Raw genomic sequence first — 21,192 nt, 5'->3', positions numbered from 1 at the left:
GTAATTAAAGGGAACTGTGAGAAACAGGGTGCTCTGGTCTTCCCATGTAGGAGAATGTACAACCACTCAACACGTGAGGAACTAGATGTCCCAGTGAAACATTTGTTGCATCTTGCTCACAAGATTGTTTTACGTATGCTGATTGTAACTAAGCTGTGTAATAAGAATAACTACACGGGGAAAGTCGGATGGAGTCGTTTGAGCACGGGTGAAGGAGTAAGTTCTGTCACTCCGTCCGGCTCCCCTTGCAAGTAAAAATACAATCTTGTGCACTGTGTGTTCTGTTGATCACTGGGGTTGTCTTGAGTGAACTGTGTTCCAGCTGGGTTAACTTTTAGACCCAACACTCCTCCTTTAGCAAGTCCTTTCCAAGCGGAGCCATGATGCAGACATGCAGATCGACACATGTCATGGGTACGAACATGAGAAAGTTCTGGTATTAACAGGTCATTAAATAATCACCATCATGTAACTCTACTAAATGGAAACCACAGGTGTTCAAGATTTTTCTCCATTGATCATATGTTTTCTCCCTTGTCTTCTATGACCACAGGTCTATTCACTCTCATATATCACATGTATATAAATTGGTTAAGACAAGTATTTCTCAGGTCTGTCCTGTATGCCTGTTCAGTCCATGTTTACATTCTTGCTTAAATGCTGCTCATTTATCTTCATCTTTTACCACCAAGACCACAGCCTGAGACAAACAGCTGAAGTGTAAAACCACAGAAAACATGCAGCACGTCTATATCGCTCTCATTTTCCTCGACTTTTCTCATCCTGTGTGTTGTTCCCTCAAACGTTCCTCCACACACTCGCAACAAGGGGAGGGAGCTCAAGTGGACGAAACAAACTGACATGTGAAACAGCACACAACGTTGATCATGACTCAAACATACAATTTGCCCCCCAGTGGGGAGTGACACGACCTCTGACTGAGGGGTCTGAACTTCCGTCTCTCAGACCGGCCCTGCCATCTCCAATCTGTGGCAACACATGAGCGCAAGGCGACAGGGAGAGAGGTGACACCACAGAGGACCTGTGGGACTTTAAGCTGATGGTTTTGTTAACAGGTTAAATTACCAGTTTGAATCTCTGATCTAGAAACACGAGAGATAAAACATGCAAATCTTTTTGCTACCCAATTCTGCAAGTTATCCAACACAGTATGCTGTCAGATTTTAAGTTTAGTCTAGAAGTAGAAAGAAGTTTCTTGTGTTTACATGGAATTTCTCTGGCTCTATAACAGAGCACTCTGTCATATGAGTGAAATAAAATAAAGAGCTACACAAAGTCGGCCGATAGCTGTCAGGTAGCAAGTGATAATGCAAACAATTAAAGTTGGGAAAACGACTTAAAATGCTTCAGAGAATCCTTCACTAATAGGATTTATGGCTTAGGGGTTTTAGACCTACAACACCTAGAGGGGCGAGGGTCAGCATGAATGTGAGAGAAAGCCAACACAGATGAGTACAGATGGGTGGTACATCAACCACGTGCTCTGGTTTACGAAATGGTGAACTTTGCTGCTGCCGTTTGGTAATATGTTTGCAATAATTATTTCAGCTTGTTTTTGGCGCAGTTACATGGTACTTCAACTCTTCATGAAACATTTGACTGCAACAGTGGCTCCCAAAAAGGGACTTTGCTTTGTCAGCTGTCAAACTGTTAGGAAAGGTGATACAAGCTTCTTGTGACTCACCAGGTGTTCAACCTCCTGGTTGCGTGTTTTTACAAAGAATGAGGGGAGGGGGTTGGCATCAGTCGGATCAGCTCAGCGTAGGTCAGCTCCCTGATCTGCAAAGGAAACTCCAGGCATGGGAGCCCACCAGGAGGCCTAAACTAGTCCCTGCCATGGAAATGTGCTGGTGAATCCTGAAAACGTACAAGACCTCCAAGAAAATGCTGCTGGATTTTTGAACTGCAAACTGCCAATGATCAAAGTGATTGATAAGATGTATTCCATCTACATCAAACTGTCTGTGAATTACAGGCCAAGGCTCCATGGGCTGATCAGTCCACCAAGCAAGGTACAGCGCACGCCGCTTTCTGCTGTCTCATGATAAATCATTGCCTACTAATCAATACAGTAATACTGGAGCAATGATGACCATAGTTAAATATTTGCTCAGCTGATTTCAGCTGTTTGCTCAGCCTTCCATCACCTTTAACAAATATTGCATTAAAATGTCAGTTTTATTGATGCCAAAGTTGTACTTGATAAAATTTACAAAGGTAATACCATAAAAATGTGCTTTTGTCCAAACAATAAAAAACGGGTATAATGTAAAGTGACTAATGTCCTGGACACATAACTGAGGAGCCATATTGCACTGGTCCAGAGGCCCAAGAAGTTATTAAAATCAGACCTAAAGTGATCACAAATGTACACAAAAATCCAAATAAGAGACAAAAAAAGGACAAAGGTGGGCGAAGGATGATCACAATAACATCTAAATAGCTCAAATGAGCATAAAGATATAAAATGGGACAAAAAAAAAAAAGAATAGATGCAAAACCACAGATACATGACCACAGCTTAATGAGATAATGTGAGTTCAATGTGATACAAAACAAACTAACAATATTTCCTCTGGAAATGTGATGGAGTAAAACTATGACCGGATCTGAGTTTGTTTTTCTTATAGGCCTACATGTCATATAATGCTCTTGAGTTATCAGATTTATTTACTCTTTCATGTCAGGGATTTTTACAGTTTTATCTTGTTGTCTGTTGAACGAGACTGAATTATAAATTTGCCTATGACTTTAACATACAAACTTAGTATTTGTTATTCCCTAGCAGAAAAACAGTGACACAAATAATGTTATTAGAAATGCATTCTATAATGTCCAAGGCATAACATTGTAGGGTTGAGTCCATCCACACACTCTTTTCACAAAATGTGGGTGAAATTTAAGTTTGCAGCACTAAATCTATCATTACTCAAGCATTATGACTAACCTGTGACCTATTTGCGATTCATAACAACTGATAAATTGTTTTTTGAATAACATTTACCTGTCTTGCTGAAGCTAATACAAGTGTTTAGTCGTTTATTTTATTCCTCACAGTGGCAGGTCTTTCGCAGATCAGATGGAAAAACACGTACAATAGCTCCCTCTTGCGGTAAAGAAAAAACATTGCAACAGAAGCACTTAGTGACTCCCAACACTAGGTGTCGCTGTGGAATACTCTGGGCAAAAAGGGGTTTCCCTGATTCCTGCAGCTCGCGTCGTTTGTTTTCTGCCTGTCAACACGGCGTGTAAACACATCCACACGGAACAGTGCAGTGGTGAAACGTTACGGGCGACTGGGAAGCGCAACTTTCTTTTGAGCACTTAACTGGTGTGAATGAAAAGGTTTGCACGATAGTTCCGTTCTGGACTGTGAAGCTTTAGCGGGACACAGAGAGAAGAAAGGCCAGTTGCTGGTTGATTAATTGTGAGGAGAACGGAGGCAGCAGCTAATCGGCACTAGTCGACCACCATGGCAGCGGCGACCGTTGTGGAGGCTGATCCGGCGACGAGCGAAGGGGACGCCGCTTTCTCTGGCGTCCAGAGCCGGGGCTGGGAAGACTCGCAGCTCCGACAGTACCCTTTCCCAACCAAACCCATCCCCAGGCTGTCTCACACGGACCCCAGGGCAGAGATGCTCATAAATAACGAGGTAAAAGCTGCGAAATGAGCTTGCCGAAAGTTCAAACAGTTGTTTACCTTGCCAGTTAAGAGACTACGGAGCTTTTCACTGAAAGAACCGTAAAGACAAGATACCTGCACCACAAACCCAATTTGATAAGGCTCAGTAAATGTCAGTGTAATCATAGTGAAAATGAAAGTTTGCTCTTTTAATTCAGAAATATAGCCCTAAAAAAATCATATCTGCAAAGTGACATTTACTTTTGCAGAGCCGTGTAGGATCCAGGATTGAGTCCAATTTTCTTTATGTCACCTCAAGCAGTTCCAGTGAAAACACACTATCCACATGCCCAAGTGTATAAACAAAGTAGGAAGCAGCTGCATATCTCAAGGTGGATTTCCCCGTTTCCCCTGAAGCCAGCTGTAGGGTAATGTTTAACTAATGTTGGTTCCATCTGTCTGTCATAAAAAGTGAAAACCTTAGTTCACTCTATGAGACAAGCTTCTTTTAATCTCTTGTTTTCATTTGATGCCCGGAGCTGGAGCTCTTACCAGAAGGCTCGTGCACATGTGAAACACAGTCAGTATGTAGTCTCTTCTCAAATCTACTCATGTTGCAAATTACATGAGATCTGGTTGTGTAACCTCCCAAATGGACAGACCGACTGAGGGACGGATGGATGGCTCAGCACGTACCACTCACTGTCTCACGTTCCTGTTGTGTGTTATTTTGCAGTTGTTTTATGTTGATTGCATTTCCCAGAAGGCAGGGTGTATTGCTTGCTTGTTCACGAATCCTGTGTCTAACCCAAATACAAGCTTAAGACACTTTCCAACATGGCAAATTAGTTTCAACATTGTGCAGGTAGTCATCACAGTGGAATAGAAAGACATCATACTCCTCAAAGTGGGCCAGCTTCCCATTCTCCACTCTCTGCTGTAGCTCTCCAGGAGCAACAACAACCTTGTGAAATGAACTCTGCGTTTTGACGACCTTCCAAAAAGTCATGCGAAACCAGCCAGTACGCCGTTTAACTGGGTTGAGCTTGTCCTATGTGGTTTTTGCAACAGCGGAGTAAAACCAGGCAGATCCTCTGCAGCCGGCTTCCCACAGTGAAAAGTGCAGTTTAGGATGTCCTCATGTTTGAGGATCTGTGTCCAAGAAGGGACGAGGCTGAGGAATGTGTTGCCAAAGCAGGTTAGGAGGGCAGAAAGTCGATTTGGAGCTTACAGAATGAAAATAGCTTCTATGGAAGATTGTTAGTCTTGATGAGATGCACAAACATTGAAAGACAAAACACTCAAATTCATTTTTTTCCATTTCAGCACACACCGCTTACACTAATTTATCATTCACAGCAGAGTAAAAGTGAATGTTATCAGTTTAACTCGCGTCTTATTTTCACAGCTGTCGTAGCAAACTCCTGTGCTACTTTAAATTCAAGCAACAAATAAAAATAATGTGTAAATACATAAATCCCACCTATGGTAATGTTATGAATAGCAGGGCTAACATTAGGACCATATCATTTGATATTCACATGAGACTGTGATAGAGGAACGACACTGATATGTTTAAATGACCCTAATGTCGCCTTGTCAAATTTTTTGAAGCTGTCTTAACTGTTTTTATGGTATCAGGGGCTCCAGCTTTCTTTTAACTCATCACCTCTGCAGAATCCAGTGATCTTCCTCCTGCGAAAGTGAAACTGAGAGCCGGTGAAGTCAGTCAGCGCGAGGCGGGCGGGCAGCGGGAGCGCGCCCAGCGGGCTACGTTCAGTTTGTCACGTAGGCCTCGGAGCTCGGAATGTGAGCTGCCGCGCTCACCGCTCACGTACGTGTGGTGCGCGTGCGTGTGCCGGAGTTGATGCCCCGGTCTTAATATTTACTGCTCGGGTTTTATGACAACATTTAAGCTGATAAAGGTGCGACAAAATGTTGCTTACTCGTTTTAAAGGGACAGTTTAAAGGCCACTTTTGGACCTTTCACTGATGTTTTTTTTTTTTACCATTGTCCTGGTCGGGTAAAATTACCATGAAACAGTTACTGACCACAAAATACAGGGCAGTTGTTGTCTTTATTATTGATTTTATCCACTGGAATACAAAAGAAAAAACAAAAAAAAAGAATAAATGTAATTTGATTTGAATACAAATCAAACATTGAAATAAATGTAAATGCGCCTGAAAAAAAGCCACAAAACTCAGAGTTCCACAAATTTATCCATAGTTTTCCCTCTTAAAACACATTAAATGCAAACACGATATGCATATTAATGATTTACAAATCAGCTAAATGAATTGTCCAAAAGTACAGGTGCAATATGTGTATTTTGTGTCTTTTGTTTATATATGAAAATAAATAAATAAATGTGAAAGAAATAGAAATCCGATTTTTCATAGATTAGTTACATCCAAATAAAAGCACATCGAAACTCACATTGGAGAGATGGCTTACTTTCATTTATCTTAGAACAAATTTTGTATTTAGACTGAATCAAACTACCTTTATAAAACACGATGGCGCAATGTTTTTGTTCCTTAAAGTTTTTGATGGCATGTTTTCTGAATTTCCTTCCTCATTATGTAGTTCGGACGATATGTGATGCAGTACCACCTAAACTCTATCCACAATAACAGCAGCGTACGTTCAACGTGAGCATAGCAGCAAACGTTTGCGATGTGGAGGTTTAAACCATTGCATGTACATGTAATATTGATATCCGGACCCACCCACCGTTCTTGATGTGTTGTAAATAAAACACTGATTTCAGCTGCATACTTTTCACATCATCTCCTGCCTTCAATGCCCTCTGCTCAGGCTACATTACAGACTATTTTTACTGTTGTGGAATCCATCCTCTGTTGTATGGTACTTCTGTGCCACTAATTTTCTCAGTAAGTCATTCTTCATTGTTCCTCTGTGAAATCAATAGTTGTGTTGTAAATGAGTCCTTATTGGAGACAGAAACCACTATACCTTTGTGTGTGTGTCATCATACGCTTAGCTCTGCTATAGTATGACACAAGAAAAATGTATTTTGGCCTAAAGTCTCCCACAAAGAGAGGAATGATATCGGAGATGCCCTGAGAGACAAAGTCTGGCTAGTTGTTGAAGGGCTCCGGGGTCAGGTTTCAGTTTTACTTCTGTTTGGATTGATCTGAGATGTTGCTGTTCTGCTGCGACACCAGGTTGTTTTCTAAGGTCGCACAGTGCACCTTTTACACATAATCATGAGTTTTTTTCTGCAACTATGAATCGTAATATATAACGAGGAACATGTATTTTATAAGTATGGACATATAATCCCCAGACCAATCATTCAAGTGCGCAGGCCACTTACATGATGATAAAGCTTAGTCTTTGTTGTTCTGCTGACATCTTTCCTCCATCTGTTGCCAGGAACCGGTGGTTTTAACAGACACAAACCTGGTATATCCAGCTCTCAAATGGGACATCCCGTACCTCCTGGAGAACATTGGAAATGGAGATTTCTCCGTTTATATTTCAGAAAACCACAAATTCCTCTACTTCGATGAGAAGAAAATGTCCCACTTTGAGAACTTTGTCCCCAAGTCTCGACGAATGGAAACGAAATTCTCGGAATTTGTGGATAAAATGCATAAAACGGAGGAAATGGGAGGCGAAGAGAGGTAAGACATAAAGAACGTGATGTAAGCTGTGTGTATGGTAGTCCTGCCCGGGTCAACGCTTAGTTTAAACACATTTCTGGCTTGAGAGGCCAAACAGCCACATGCTACAAGTGTGTTTGATGGTTCAGGATGTTTTCTCTCATGAAATACATCGCAGTAAAAGCAAGTGGAACACATCTCTAGGCAGTTATAAAGGATAATCAGGGGGAGAAGCTTATTTTCTGTCCTCACACACACAGATCGCAGTGAGACCCCACTCATTGACTTGTCGACATTCATGTAGCTGTTATTTCTTTGGATTTACTCTGTCCATTTCCCTCATTTTCATATTCTGCTCACGGTTGGTAAAACTAGCCTGCGAGCAAGCTGATATCCCCGCAGACGCAGAGTCATTTATAGCGCTTTTGAAGATAAGCTTTGAGGTCTAAATGTGGCAAAATGACACGGTTCATACCTCACGCATGACTCTTCTCTCACGCATTTCAAGAGTTTATCTGCAGCAGACGCTGAATGACACAGTCGGTAAGAAGATTGTTGTCGATTTTCTTGGGTTCAACTGGAATTGGATCAACAAGCAGCAAGCCAAGAGAAACTGGGGACAGCTGACCTCCAACCTGCTGCTCGTGGGCATGGAGGGTGAGGTTCTCAAAAAAAAAAAAAAAAAAGAAAAGTTTCAGCTCAACTCTGTAATCACATAGTTTTGCTTGTATTGATTTGCACGATATTTTCTATTAATACTCTCTCAGGCAATGTGACACCAGCGCATTACGACGAGCAGCAGAACTTCTTTGCACAGATAAAAGGCCATAAGAGATGCATCCTCTTCCCTCCAGACCAGTTCGAGTGTCTTTATCCGTACCCCGTCCATCACCCCTGTGACAGACAAAGCCAAGTAATGATTTGAGCTTCATTCATGCAGTGGAATATTATGAGGAAGATATTCTGTTCAGATGAGGTTTTTGTGAATGAATTTATAGGCCTATTTCTTTAGTATCTAATGACAGATTCTCTGCACGTGGGACAATGTGTTCATGTTTTCGCTCTGCCTTTGTTTATGTTTCACTTCTAGGTTGATTTTGATAACCCCGACTATGTGAAGTTTCCCAATTTTAAAAATGTTGTCGGCTATGAAGCTGTCGTTGGGCCCGGAGACGTCCTGTACATCCCAATGTATTGGTGAGAAGAACCTCTTTAAGGCCTTTCTATAGAGCCAATGTTACATTGTTTACTTAGAAAATCAGGTTTATCGCTCGGACACTGAGGTTTTGAAAGCCTCATGACCATTTTTTGCTTTCATTCTATTCATGTAACCCCTTAATAGGCCTATAGAGAGTAGTCCATCATCTTGTTTTCTGTATATCACTGATTCTCTCAGCATTACATGAAGAATTTGATACCATAAGTGACTGTAATGCAGCAGCAGCAGCACTTACGATCCCTTTAGAACGTCGTTTTCCGTCGTACTTAACCAAGACCAGCAAAAACAGAAAAACCTGGCTCAACGCTCTTTCAGTGGAAGCTATACAACACAAACAGGGGCGTACCCCAGGGGTGTGTCCTTTCTCCAATTTTATACATACTGTACACAAATGACTGTGTGAGCCACACCCCTGAATGTTCCCTTATTAAGTTTGCTGACGATACTGCCTTAGTTGGTTTCTTAACAAGTCAAGCTACAGGCAAGAAATTGAACAGTTTTTTGAATGGTGCAATGCTAATTCCTTGATTTTAAATATTCTGAAAACCAAAGAAATGGTCATCAATTTTAGGAAAAGGCCCCCTCTGATACCTGTCACCTTACAAGGGAATGATATAGGTATGGTGGAAGAATATAAGTACTTAGGTACCATCATTGACAACAAATTAACATGGAAGGCTAACACTCTGGCAAGATATTCAAAGGCACAACAATGATTTTATTTCCTGAGAAAGCTGCGTAGTTTTAAGGCTGATACAGCAATTTTAAGATTATTCTATTTAACTTTTATTCAGAGTGTTGTGACCTTTTGCGATTCAGTGTTGGGGGGGAGGTCTGTCTGTCCAGAACAGGAATATGCTGGACAAGGTCACAAAATTGGGCAGGAAAATCACAGGTACTGAGGTGAAAAGCATTAGTCACATTACAGACAAAAACACAACTAATTTGGCCTTGAGGATATTAGATGACCCGTTTCACCCCCTCTTCCCTGAGTACTCCCTTCTTCCCTCTGGTCTTCGTTATAGAATGCCTCAGGTGAAAACAAATAGAGCACTGACATCTTTTGTGCCCAGGAGCATTCAGTTGCTTAACAGGCTAAATTCAAGTAGAGAGCCACCCGAAGATATGTACTAGGCACCTGAAATGCCCAATTCTTGCTCTTTGTATATTTATTTATTAGTCTGTCATTCTGTCTTGTCTGCATATGTACGTCTTGTGTGTTTTCTGTATGTGCTGTTTGTGCTATACTGTATGTTGCTTCCAAGTACAAGACAAATTCTCTTTGGGGCAATAAAGGTTTATCTTATCTTATAGCATCAATTTGAAGTAGAAAGTAATTTGATGCTCAGATGATGTGGGAATGCTGTGTCGTTGTAGGAAAAACAATTGAGGAGAAAAGTTTTGACAGAGCTGTAACTCTACAGAGCAATATGTTTCCGTTTCTATATCTGTGGTGTGAAAGGCTGCGTTGGTTTTCTAGCTGAGAAGCTGCTGTCATGCAGAGCGTTTCACTCAAGTGCATCCAGTAAAAAAAAATATATAAAACAGTTATTTATGAACTCGAAGACAAATATTCCATTTTCTCATGAATTTATTATTACTAAGAAAAAAAGTGCTGGTGCGGCTACGGCAATAAGTAAAGGCTCCTTCTCTGCTCATCACCCTAACTCTTAAAGGGACACTTTGTAATTTCTTCCCCCATCTAGTGGTGCAATTTTATTTTGCAAAGTCGAATGAATTTGCTCTCAAGCGCCTCGAAACTGCAACTTCTTGAACTACGGCAGGCGGTATGTGTCAAGATTCAAGAAGCTATAGCTTCAGACTCAAGGTCCATACAAACAAAAAGACATCAAGACACACAGTACAAAGGATTACATAACACACATACAACAACACTATAAATACAGATGACAGATAACATGTCAGATAACATAAGTTGACATAGCCTTTGGTGTGCAAGCAATGCAATTAGTCATATTCCGGGAGTTACCGGAAGTGACGTCGACGCAGCGGTAGCGTTAGCCGCAGTGTGTAGTTGCTATCTGGAAAGTGTTCTTTTAAATAAACTCCCGGTAAACTTACAAACTTTCTAATGCCTCGTTTTGTGAGTTAAGAGCCTATGTGTACTACGGCAGAAGTTTGGTAACAATCAATGCATTATTAGTGGGATAATTTACGAGATAAAATCTATTTACCATTAGTGGCAGTTATAAGCCATTCGGCGGACGTGACATCAAAATGACGTCATTTCCGCTTGCAGGCCTGGCGTTGGGGAAAACGCGATTCGAAGTGCTTTATGTGCCTCTCGGCACTTCGTAGTTTTTCATAGACCGGAAGGACATGGCAGCCTCCATAGAGCTTGCCCGCTCTATGTAGATACAGACAAGTTATTCTTCACTCAGGAGGATAATTGAGATTTTTGACAGAGATAATTTTACACCAATGAGGACTAATTAATGAAAGAATATGTTGATTTGAGCTAATAAATGACTTTATATATTACATAGCGTCCCTTTAAGTTACTCAGGACAACCCCTTAATTATATTTCTGCTTTTATTGTATGCAGTTCGGTGGTAGTTCATGTTTAATATTGCGCTATAATAGCTAGTTTTATTAATTTTTCTTCTTTCTTAAGGTGGCATCACATTGAATCACTGTTAAACGGCGGAGTGACAATCACTGTTAACTTCTGGTACAAGGTATGTCCCAAGGTATGAGTCACTGTGGCCCTCTTTAGAGCATTTTCATCGTCTTTCCCTCTAAATGTCTTCACGACCTGTGTTCCTCGCGTTCAGGGAGCTCCCACACCTAAGAGGATAGAGTACCCACTGCGCGCTCATCAGAAGGTTGCCATCATGAGGAATATTGAGAAGATGCTGGGAGAAGCACTTGGAGATCCACATGAGGTAAAAGCACTCGATTTGATAGTTTTTCTTCCCCCATTATCAGTGTACGGTTTCGCACATGTTTCACTGCCCATTTCTGGAGCATTGAATTGGAACTACATTTAGGTCATCTGTTGCATGAAATCCCGAGGGGATGCTGACCCTCCCAGCAACCCAGTTACTGTGAATATTTATGGCTTACTTGATATAGTACAAAGGAAAGATATATGCTGTCCAGGACAGTTGAGTAAACCAATGTAATATTCCAGACTTTATGAAGTAGCTCATCTAAAAAAAACCCAAAAACCCTCTTCTGTTCTCTGCAGGTCGGACCTTTACTGAAAACAATGATCAAGGGGAGATATGACCATGATTTCAGTTAGAGCTCCACCCCTTGAACCTGGCTAATAGACTGCTTCGGAAACTGTTTGCATGTGAAAGTGACACTGCCGTGCGTGTAATGTGCTTTCTGTCATTGGAGCTACCGTCGCTGCATGGCAACAAGCAGCCATACTGAAACCATTCTGCTTCAGTCTCCCGAGTGCCATGGTCGTTATGAATACAACAATTGGAAGAAGAATCACCTGACTAATTGATGGGATTCCAACCTACTTGAAGTTTTCTTTTGTCTTTGGAAAGAAGAGCAGAAGATTTATTTATGTCAATCAGTGTTCTCTCTGCAGCTGAACAATTTCAGCCATAGGTCTAAATTGTCAGTTGTTTGAGATCGGTACCATGGGGTTGCCTCAATGTTTTGACCACTAATGGATGAGTCGTTGGGTATTATTATAGTGTAAATACAGAAGGAGCCAGTCTCCTTTACACAAAGAATAACAGAGTTGTGACTAGATGATCATATTATATTCTCCATCTTTCTCACAAAGACGGCTTTACAAAAGTGTTTTTTGTAATATTTATCTCTTAATATCTCCATGCATACTGATGAGGGCAGTGATCAGCTAGATTCATTTGGTTTTGTGGACATTCATTTGGACATTAAAACCACCCAAATAGAGTAATTTAAAAACATGATTAAAATGCAAGGATGTAAAAAAGGGGTGCTTTTAGTCAGCTGAAAGAATATTTGTAATTTTCTTTTCTTGTTTGTTTGGTTTGTATTTCAAGGGCTTCATTGGAAGTGCTGTTAAGCCTACCTCTAGCAGGTGTGAGGGTGTAGGAAATAAATTCTGGCGGACGATTCTAGTTTTAAATACAGGTTTCTTTTAAGAATCTAAAAGAGACTACAGCAAGTTACAGATTTTTGTAAAAACAAGAGTTGTTCCCAGCGGGAATAAAACAGGTTTAGGGGTGTGAAGAGTGGTCAACCGCAATAATAATCGATTTGTTAATATGCAGGTAGCTGACTTAACTAGCAGGACCACCGGCTAGAACGTAGCTCTGCGGCAGCGCAGCGTAATGCACCGTCTCGTGGGGAAGTTTGCTGCTGCGCGTGTAGCTGGATGAACGACTTGGTCCAGGCACTGTTCAGCTACAGCAGAGAGATGAACACTCTTCACTCTGGAATGCACTTACTTGTACTCTCACAGCTCTTTTATGCGTGCATTACACACACACAAAAAAAAAGGGGGGATAATTTTATACATTGTGCTGTATGTGCCAAAACATTCAAGCCAGTAAATGGTAATCTTCATTCAGAAACATTTGCCTCTGACATTCGTTTAATTGCTAAAAATGTGCACATGTACTTCTTTCTAATTGTACAATAATCAAACAAAGTGCTAATCCATGTGTAAAAAGAGTTTTTGCTGATGTAAGACTGATTTTCATATCTATTCTGTTTCTAGGTAAATCGTTTACTGGATGTGCCTTGTCTAACGTTGGCATTGCAATAAGACAAGTTGGTTTTTAATTTTTTTTTTTAGTATGGTGGACATATTTACTTTCAAAAGCATTAAATGGCTTAAAAGGTGGGACTGACAGCAGTTCCTAGAGATAAGAGAGGTTTGTATTGATGAATGTCAGTTTTTATTTGGTTTGAACACGTGGTGTCCTTGTCCGTCTGATTAAAGTTCGTTCGCAACGTTCTACCCTACAGAGTTGAGAATCATTGTTTATGGGTTTGAAATAAAACGTTCCGCGCGGATTCTTTAAAGTTCGATCTGTATGTAACGTGTGTAAATAAGTACAATAGATATGATAGTCTACAAAAATCAATATTTACTATAAATTGTGCGTTAGCAGTTTCTCAAAGCCAGCTGCAAACAGATACAGGAAGTCCATTCTGTGTTGTACAGTCACACCATTTAGTAATTGGAGATAGTATCGCTGCTGATAGACATCAGTAACAACACATGATCTTAACACTCAACTGTGTTACACTACAGGCAGGAAAATAATGAATCACCAGTTAAAAACAACTTATTACCTACTCCAAGTGGATCCAAAGGGCAACACAAACAGCATATCTTAGTAAAGGATATTTAACCAAATGATCCTAATATACAACTGACAAGAATCCACTCATATTTAAGTTCCATGACAAGTAGTCGCAAGCAAAGCAAGATTTTACAAAAACAAATAAGAGGAGCAAGAACCGCTGCCGTTAAATGTAAACACACCCTGAAAGCACACAATCTTACGCATTTACAAAGATAATCCAATATCCAAATATGTCGTGACTCTGGAAAATGTGTTTGGTTTACTTAAGATTGACTGAACAAATAAACCCTTTATTTCTAACAGTATACAGTCATTTAAAACTGAATTGAATTGAACTGAATCGTGTGCGTCTTGACCTAGAAAATCATGAGCATTCATAACTGGTATTCCCTTCCAAATAATATGAATATCTTCATATTATATATAGTAAATCATGAAATCCCCCAGACTTTAGCCAGTTCTGAGATGTTCCACAGATACACATCTCCAGTCTTTAGTTGTAACGGTGCCAATATTTTGTGCTCAAGACGCATTCAAAACAAATTTCTCAGTTTCAAGATTGGACATGTTGGTTTTTTTCCCCCCTCCACTGCTATTTACAATTTAATATCGGGTTTAAGGGATCAGCAAATAATTCCACCCTCTTCTTAAATGTACAGTTTAGGTGGGATCCCAGTTTTTCTGGAAACACGGTTGAACATGATTGGACACTTTGCAAATCTAGACTTCTATATCAAAAATAAAGATAATGGACTTTAAAATGAAGCATGTTTCACTGACTTGGTGGGTGCGCAGTTAGCTTGTAACCCCTTTTTAGAAATAAAAAAACATTGCTGTGCGCCAAAATTGGTAAAAAAATTAAAATTAAAAAACGAAAAATAAGAATACCTTTTGTTTGGCGAAGGTAAAGCTGAATTAGTGACAAATAGTGTAAATGTTCTCTTAGTCTTTGTCACCTTTCAACAGTTATGTGACTTTCATTTTAAGTATTTTTCTGTTTTCTGAAAATTTGACCTAATAACTACTACTACTCCTTTATTTTATCTAAAGAGAGGATCAGGAACACGACCAAAGGCTACTTCTTTGAAGACTAAATGGAATTTTGGAGCACAGCGAATCTTATGGAAACCCAAGGTTTGAACAAACATTTGCACGGCACTGCAATCCCGTAAGATACAAAACGGATCGCGGTGACACTTTTGACATTTCTACATTTTTAAAAAGAGAAAAGAAGTTGACCTATAACGCCCAGAAGAAACTCTACAGCACCACTAGAACTTATTCACAGACATGAATTTGAACTAATTCACAACTTGATGTCTTAATTATGAATCTATATCTTTCGGAATAAAAGAAAATCCATCTAAAAGTGGAGCAAAAAAAAAAAAAAAGAAAAAAAAAAGGGGGGTGTCAGTGCGACATCAGACCTGCTGAGGTGGCCAAAAATAAATCAGTTAGGCTGTTACACACACACATGAACACAGGTTACAACACCAAAAATCACATTAAAGTTCAAAAAGCTCCTCAAGTTGAGAGTAATACAACGACTTCTAATTGAATGTTTTAACCAAGGCATACAATGGTAACGTCGTTTTGAAGTAAGTCACTGACACTCTTAAAATGTTTAACATTATCTGGGGAAATACACAAGAAATTCAGCCTAACTGAATCCAATAAATAAAAAATATTGTAAACAATATTGTCGTTAGCTGCTCATACAGTGTTGTGCTCGTCATCAATGGAACCTGTACTTTCTCGCCGGCTTCAGATTGACGTAGGTCTTGTCCTCGGTCTCATTTTTCTTCACGAGCTGATATCGCTCTCCTTTGGTGGTTACTACCTGGTTGCCATGGTAACGGACCAGCTTTTTTGGAGCCTGCCACAACAAAAAAGGACAAACACGGTAACGTAACGCACACGTTTTTTTTGCAGGTAACGTACGATGTGTTGAGTAGCCAGTCTTACGTCTTTCGGGGCGACGGGCCGGTGCGTTTTATTATCCTCCTCCCTGTCCACGTGCATGTACCTGTTGAGATGGAACATGGCCGTTTACATGAAAGTTAAGACAGTTTCTGCTGAACGACAACGACACAAGGCGTCTTACTCACTTCTCGAGGATGCTCTCTTTAAGTTTCTGGTCCGCAACTGAGGAAATACTCTTCCCGTGGTTGACCTGAGGCAGCAGGATAGTTAGCAACGCACATAACTTACACAGGGTAGGCAGCTGCTGAGGTGAAACACCATGGCAATGTTTCTGAGTGTAACAGACTCACATTAAAAGGAGTCGGGCTGAGCTGAACATCGCCTTCGATGATAAGACGCACCGCTTCTTCCATGTCTCCTTTTGCAATAGACAGGGCACTGCGAGCCTCTGACAAACCACACTTTGGAAACATTTCCAGCAGGTGCTGCTCTTGGGACTCCCACTCAGACACTGGCAGCTAAACATATAAATGGTTATGGTTTCCAATTGGCATAAATGTAGGCCACACAAGGGGAAACGCATCAAGAGAAGGTAAATAATGGGCTGATGTGTGCCGAAATGATCACCTTGGCAGTGGCGCCCTCTGTCTGAGTTTTAAGGCACTGCGGTTCGCTTTCTGCTGGAGGCTGACTGGTAACGGTGGTGAGTTTCGAAGAAAACTCTTCTGTCCTTGCCTTAGGCTCGCCATTTTCCTCATTAGCTAAAAAGCAACAAACAAATTAAGATCAGTAGCAAAAATATCTGGGCTGCCGGTCAGTTATCTAAAAAGTGTACTGAAACCCTGCTACAGTACAATATGCAAAAGAAATGAGAGCATAGTACTACCTGAAGTCCGTGCAGTGGCTAGCTTTGAAGCCAGACTGAACATCATTTCACAAACTTTGACACTAAAAAATGAAGAAGAACTTAATAAGAGTAAGAAAAATGACACAACGGTTGTCTGTTCGTGATATTAGTAACCAGAACAGAAAGAAAGGGTGATTGTTTACCTGTCTATTTGGGCAAAGCCAGGTATATAAGCTTCTAACATTTCTGCAAAGACCTCCACGTCAAAGTTCTCCTCAACACTCTGCTGGGAGCCAAGGTCCTCCAGGACTCCAGTGATGTAGGAGAGCAGAACATCATCCAGTGTGCTGCATTGAATGGTTGAGGAAAAAAATGTTAATGGCTCATTCCATAAGGACCTACCTTACCTCCCGGTTGAGCCGAGTGCCCTTTTCACGCAATCCATTTTTCAAGGAGTGCCTTTTCTAGCCCCTTTCACACTGAGACCCGCTACTTTAGCGGGTCCAAATTGCACCTTCGACCCGCGTCGAGCAATGTGAACGCTTGGCGTGTTGGTGACCCGTGTCGCCTGAAGCCGAGTTCAGGGGGCGTTGCCTAGTGGCAGAGCGTCACACGAAACTTTTTCCTCATGGCCTTTAACTTGTTGGTCACCTGCGTCTTGCTGCGTGGGAAACCGCGCTCTCCCATCTTTCTCGCCAGCCCTTCCAGCAGAGGTCCATCTTTCACCGTCCCCGAAATGTGGCGGTAAATAACGTCCTCTGCTTGGAGGCTGAGGAGCTCACGGACCTCCTTGTCTCCCCAGTTGGCCATCTTCAAAAATGTCTCGAACTTGATGTTGTAAAGGCTAAAACAGAGTAAAACTTGTCCTCACCTGTCGCTGTTGTTCTGAATCAGCTGTCCATTCTGTCTTTTAAACTCCTCACGTCACGCCCACGTCCGACCCGCGTCAATTGCTTTCACACCAAACTCGGCTCGGCAAAAAGACTAGGGTCCGACGGGGGTCGAAAGGCGAGTCGAGTTGACGCGGCAGCCCGGGTCGGCAGTGTGAACGCAACAGCGGACACGCTAAATTTGCGGATTAAAAGCGGGTTATTCCTCAGTGTGAAAGGGGCTATTGTGAGCTGTTTCCCTCTGAATGTGAGTAAAGAGGTGGAGTAGTAGAGTGCTGAAGTTAATCTGATACACCTCGTTAAAAGGGTTAAAACTCATACTTCAATACCCATGAAAATTGGCAGTTTTTAAAACGTTTATATCTCAACTAGCTTTCCCTTTCTTTCAATTTTGCGGCTTTGCGCAGTATCGACCATAACTTTGGAGCTTTTTCAAGCTCACTTTTCAAGTCACTTTTTAAATGGCTGTATCATTACACATTTATTCAGTGGCTGCATATTTGTATTTTTTTTGCACTGTGACTCCAAGGTTTACTATCTCTGTGACATCCATACACATTTGAAATGTAATCGCACAAAAGACAAAGATTTAAATACAGTTTAAAATGGTCATACAGTTACTTTAAAGTTTCTTGGTTGTGGTTTTGTTTTCAGCATAAGTTAAGGGTCAAGTATGTTGGACTGCAATGACTCCCGCAGAAGAACAGACAGTATTTTAGTGAGAATGCAGAACAGCTGCGGAGGGGCTTACCTGAGATCTGCATCAGGAATGTAAGTCTGGATAAATTCGTGCAGCGCACTGTGGATGATTTTGTGGAGGTCCATTGCGTTCTCCTGTTTTCGCAGAGAGAGAGAGAGAATACACAGTCACTGCGCTGCCGTTGATGCACACCGGATCATTAAAGAAATGGGCGGCAGCGATCGCAAACTTTAAATAACCAAACCCAACAGCTGTCATTCATGTTCCAAGTTAGGTAAGATCAGACTGAAATAGAGATGTTACAAAAGCACCTCTTACGAAAGCTTGTTTATGAAAGCTTGGGGTTTCCCCGTTTTAAAAATGACGTCAAAGAAGGTTCACAATTTCATTACCGAACAGTATTTAAATAATGCCCTCGTTTGTTATGAAGTAGAAACCCATTCTGTGTTGGCTTTGCTGCCCAGCATTAGCACCGTAAAGAGCTAACGCTTATTCACTAGCATCGTGGCTACGCTATCGCAAGCTAAACCAGAGACAGAGCCACCAACCCTATCAAAGATGAATGTGTTTTTTGTTTCATGCACTGTCACATTATCGGTGTCCTTTCCTCAAGGGGGTCAACCTTAACCTGAATATCACGTAAGGAATATTACGGCGAACAGGCGCCGTTAGCTAACAATAACAACTGAGCAAAGGATAACGGTTACCTGGGTAACTGTTGCCTCGGTTATTTATTGACTTTACTGCATTAATGCTCACCGTGACAGAGATTATGGATGCATGAAGCTTAAAGTTTCCCCCAGTTGTTATGGTGAGGAGGCTGAGCTGTGCAGGGGTTGTACGGGATGATGGTGTTTGTTAGCCCGCACGATTCAAAACGTTCATACGTCATTTCCTCCAAATGTAAACAGTCCTGGTTCGGGGGCAAGAGTCAAGAGCTCTTGATTTCACTTATGCCATGCTTTAATGCCTGAAGAAGACACAGAATAACCAAAAGACAAGACAAAACACAGTATAAACTGCGTTTATAACACAGTAATCGTTTTCTTTACACAAAGGAGAGCATTCGTCTACCCTCTCATTGCATGAATATGAATGATTTCACTTTCCAATCCCACTCTTCCTTTGCACAAGGACACTTGAAAGTGCAGAATGGCTAAATACAGGAACTGATATCAACCTGTCTCCAGGGGCCCACCTCAAACAGGAAATGTTATCCACTCTGGTAAAGTGAAATTGAGGTTTTCTAAAAGGCTGCTTTGTAAAAATGTGCTGTTTGCTCAGCTTTGTTGCGTCTCGTCTAATGTAATTTTATCCGGCATTTCTTTCTTGAAATGTAGTTTTTTTTAATATACACACGTAGGACAGCTATAAAGGGATAAGAAATGAAGTCGAGACACAAAGCGACAAAGATGAGACATAAAAACTGCCACAAAGAAATACGAAAATTTTCCGCATGAGATTAGCTACTCACGGGGTGGCCACAAATAGGTTAAAAGGGACCTAAATGGACGCGAAAAAACACCTGCATTAAGCACAAACATCTACAAAAAGGTGGGGTAAAAAAATTATTTAGAAGAAAATGAAAATTTCCCATATGTGACAACAATAACTAGACCGAAAAACAAAAGAACCAAACCCGGATAAACAAACACCATAGCTGTTAAAAAACAATCCGAAAACCGAAAATGGACCATAAGAGAAAAAAAAAAAATATATATAGGCTATATATATTCCACCAAAACAAACCCCAAATAATAGTTGCAAGATAAATGTTTTTTTTTGTCTTTAACAGATAAAATACGTCCCAATGTTATTCAAAGTAGAATCTTAAAGTACATTGATTAAGAATGTATATCTGTTGAATGTGGAGTTTTGTATCATTTCGAGTTATTTTGTCATTGTTTAATAGATCTCGATAATTATTTTATTCCCCCATTAGACTTTTTGTGTTTCTGTACACTTGGTTGTTTTGCATCTGTTATACTTCTTTCTTTTTTTTTGGTATTTCAACAATTTATTTTTTTCATATAAAGATTGTTATTGGGGTCATTTTTAATCTTATGTTGTCTCTCATGTTTGTCAGATTGCTTCTAATTTGGGTAATTTAGGTCTCCCCTTTTTTATTTTTGTTTAAAGTCTTTGTGTGACATTTCATATCTCGCTGTCACAACTATGTTTCTCTGGCCATTTGCGTGTAATTTTACTTGTTTTGCATTGCATACATTATTATACTGGTTGTTTTGAGTCTCACTTAATTTCTTTTCAAACAATTTCATATCTTTCCTCGGTCAATATTTGTAATATTGTTTTTGCCTTGTATTGGATTTGTTTTTTCTCTTTCTTGACATTTTTTTGTATTTATAGAAACGGGTGTTAATTTGCATCTCTTCTGTATCTCGTCTTTGTGGGTTTGTGTGTCTCTCTGGTCTTTCAAAACTGTACTTGGTATTATTTGAAATAACATTTCATCTGCAATCATTTTTTTTAAGTAACACACTTTGTCTCGTTTGAAGTACTCTGCAATCCATCTTTGCTCTCTGATTCAGTGTGTTTACACAGGTTTCACTTACCTTAGATTGGTAAGAAGTCTGCCTTCACTTGGACATTATCTTATATCTTTTGCCAGATCCATGCATAGTTGATGACCAAGGTGTTATCTGAGGCAGCATCAGTGATGCCATCAGAAGCTGCTCTCAGTTACGTCTGCTAGTGTTGGTATTATAGCAGATATGTACCTGTAAATCATTAATGCCCAGTTGATTGTTTCCTTGGTAGCATAGTGGTGTCCCTTGCTGACTGTAGTATTTCATTGGGAAATATGGTACACGCTCATGACAAAACAAGCAGGAACAGTTCTCAACTTGGCTGAACTCTGTTTCAACTCTGAGCTCATGGCTAGACTGATGGGGCTGAGGTAACAAGCCAGACTCCAGAAGCGGACGGCTCCTTTGTTTTTTCCCCTCTGAGAACAACCTGTAAGCCATATGACCAGATGCTTATATTATTATGATCACTGAAAATCGTACCGACATATGTTTCATGCAACTTT

The 21,192-nt window shown here is 40.6% G+C and overlaps 2 protein-coding genes across 3 annotated transcripts; one reads left to right on the top strand and one right to left on the bottom strand.

The window, feature by feature from the left end:
- Positions 1-3,251: 3,251 nt before the first annotated feature.
- On the top strand, positions 3,252-13,433 carry hif1an (hypoxia inducible factor 1 subunit alpha inhibitor). Of its 2 annotated transcripts, none has more exons than XM_075478339.1 (8): positions 3,252-3,673; positions 7,046-7,296; positions 7,784-7,932; positions 8,043-8,188; positions 8,366-8,472; positions 11,131-11,194; positions 11,291-11,401; positions 11,707-13,433. In XM_075478339.1, the coding sequence occupies exons 1-8, from the start codon at positions 3,494-3,496 to the stop codon at positions 11,761-11,763; spliced, it is 1,065 nt and encodes a 354-aa protein (XP_075334454.1). In that variant the 5' UTR covers positions 3,252-3,493; the 3' UTR covers positions 11,764-13,433. The 2 variants fall into 2 exon arrangements, with proteins under 2 accessions (XP_075334454.1, XP_075334453.1); XM_075478338.1 differs by having other exon boundaries at positions 11,131-11,206.
- Positions 13,434-13,538: 105 nt separating this feature from the next.
- cuedc2 (CUE domain containing 2) lies at positions 13,539-19,007 on the bottom strand. The gene is made up of 9 exons (XM_075478340.1): positions 18,900-19,007; positions 18,192-18,274; positions 16,754-16,897; positions 16,590-16,651; positions 16,331-16,464; positions 16,054-16,221; positions 15,889-15,953; positions 15,746-15,806; positions 13,539-15,656 (listed from the first exon to the last, which is right to left on the bottom strand). The coding sequence occupies exons 2-9, from the start codon at positions 18,263-18,265 to the stop codon at positions 15,516-15,518; spliced, it is 849 nt and encodes a 282-aa protein (XP_075334455.1). The 5' UTR covers positions 18,266-18,274; positions 18,900-19,007; the 3' UTR covers positions 13,539-15,515.
- Between the last annotated feature and the right edge of the window lie 2,185 nt (positions 19,008-21,192).

Source organism: Odontesthes bonariensis, chromosome 2 (genome assembly GCF_027942865.1).
Source record: "Odontesthes bonariensis isolate fOdoBon6 chromosome 2, fOdoBon6.hap1, whole genome shotgun sequence".
NCBI classification, from domain to species: Eukaryota; Metazoa; Chordata; class Actinopteri; order Atheriniformes; family Atherinopsidae; genus Odontesthes; species Odontesthes bonariensis.
The sequence above is the reverse complement of the archived record's forward strand: the minus strand, read 5'-3'. Positions and strand labels throughout refer to the sequence as shown.

Bases quoted from the DNA above. Each gene is read 5' to 3' on its own strand.
- hif1an (XM_075478338.1), top strand. From the start codon at position 3,494: ATGGCAGCGGCGACCGTTGTGGAGGCTGATCCGGCGACGAGCGAAGGG. The intron at 8,473-11,130 runs GTGAGAAGAACC...TTCTTTCTTAAG, and splicing joins CTGTACATCCCAATGTATTG to GTGGCATCACATTGAATCAC. The intron at 11,402-11,706 runs GTAAAAGCACTC...TGTTCTCTGCAG, and splicing joins CACTTGGAGATCCACATGAG to GTCGGACCTTTACTGAAAAC.
- cuedc2 (XM_075478340.1), bottom strand. From the start codon at position 18,265: ATGGACCTCCACAAAATCATCCACAGTGCGCTGCACGAATTTATCCAG. The intron at 15,807-15,888 runs GTGAGTAAGACG...CCATCTCAACAG, and splicing joins AAAGAGAGCATCCTCGAGAA to GTACATGCACGTGGACAGGG. The intron at 15,657-15,745 runs GTAAGACTGGCT...TTGTTGTGGCAG, and splicing joins GGCCCGTCGCCCCGAAAGAC to GCTCCAAAAAAGCTGGTCCG.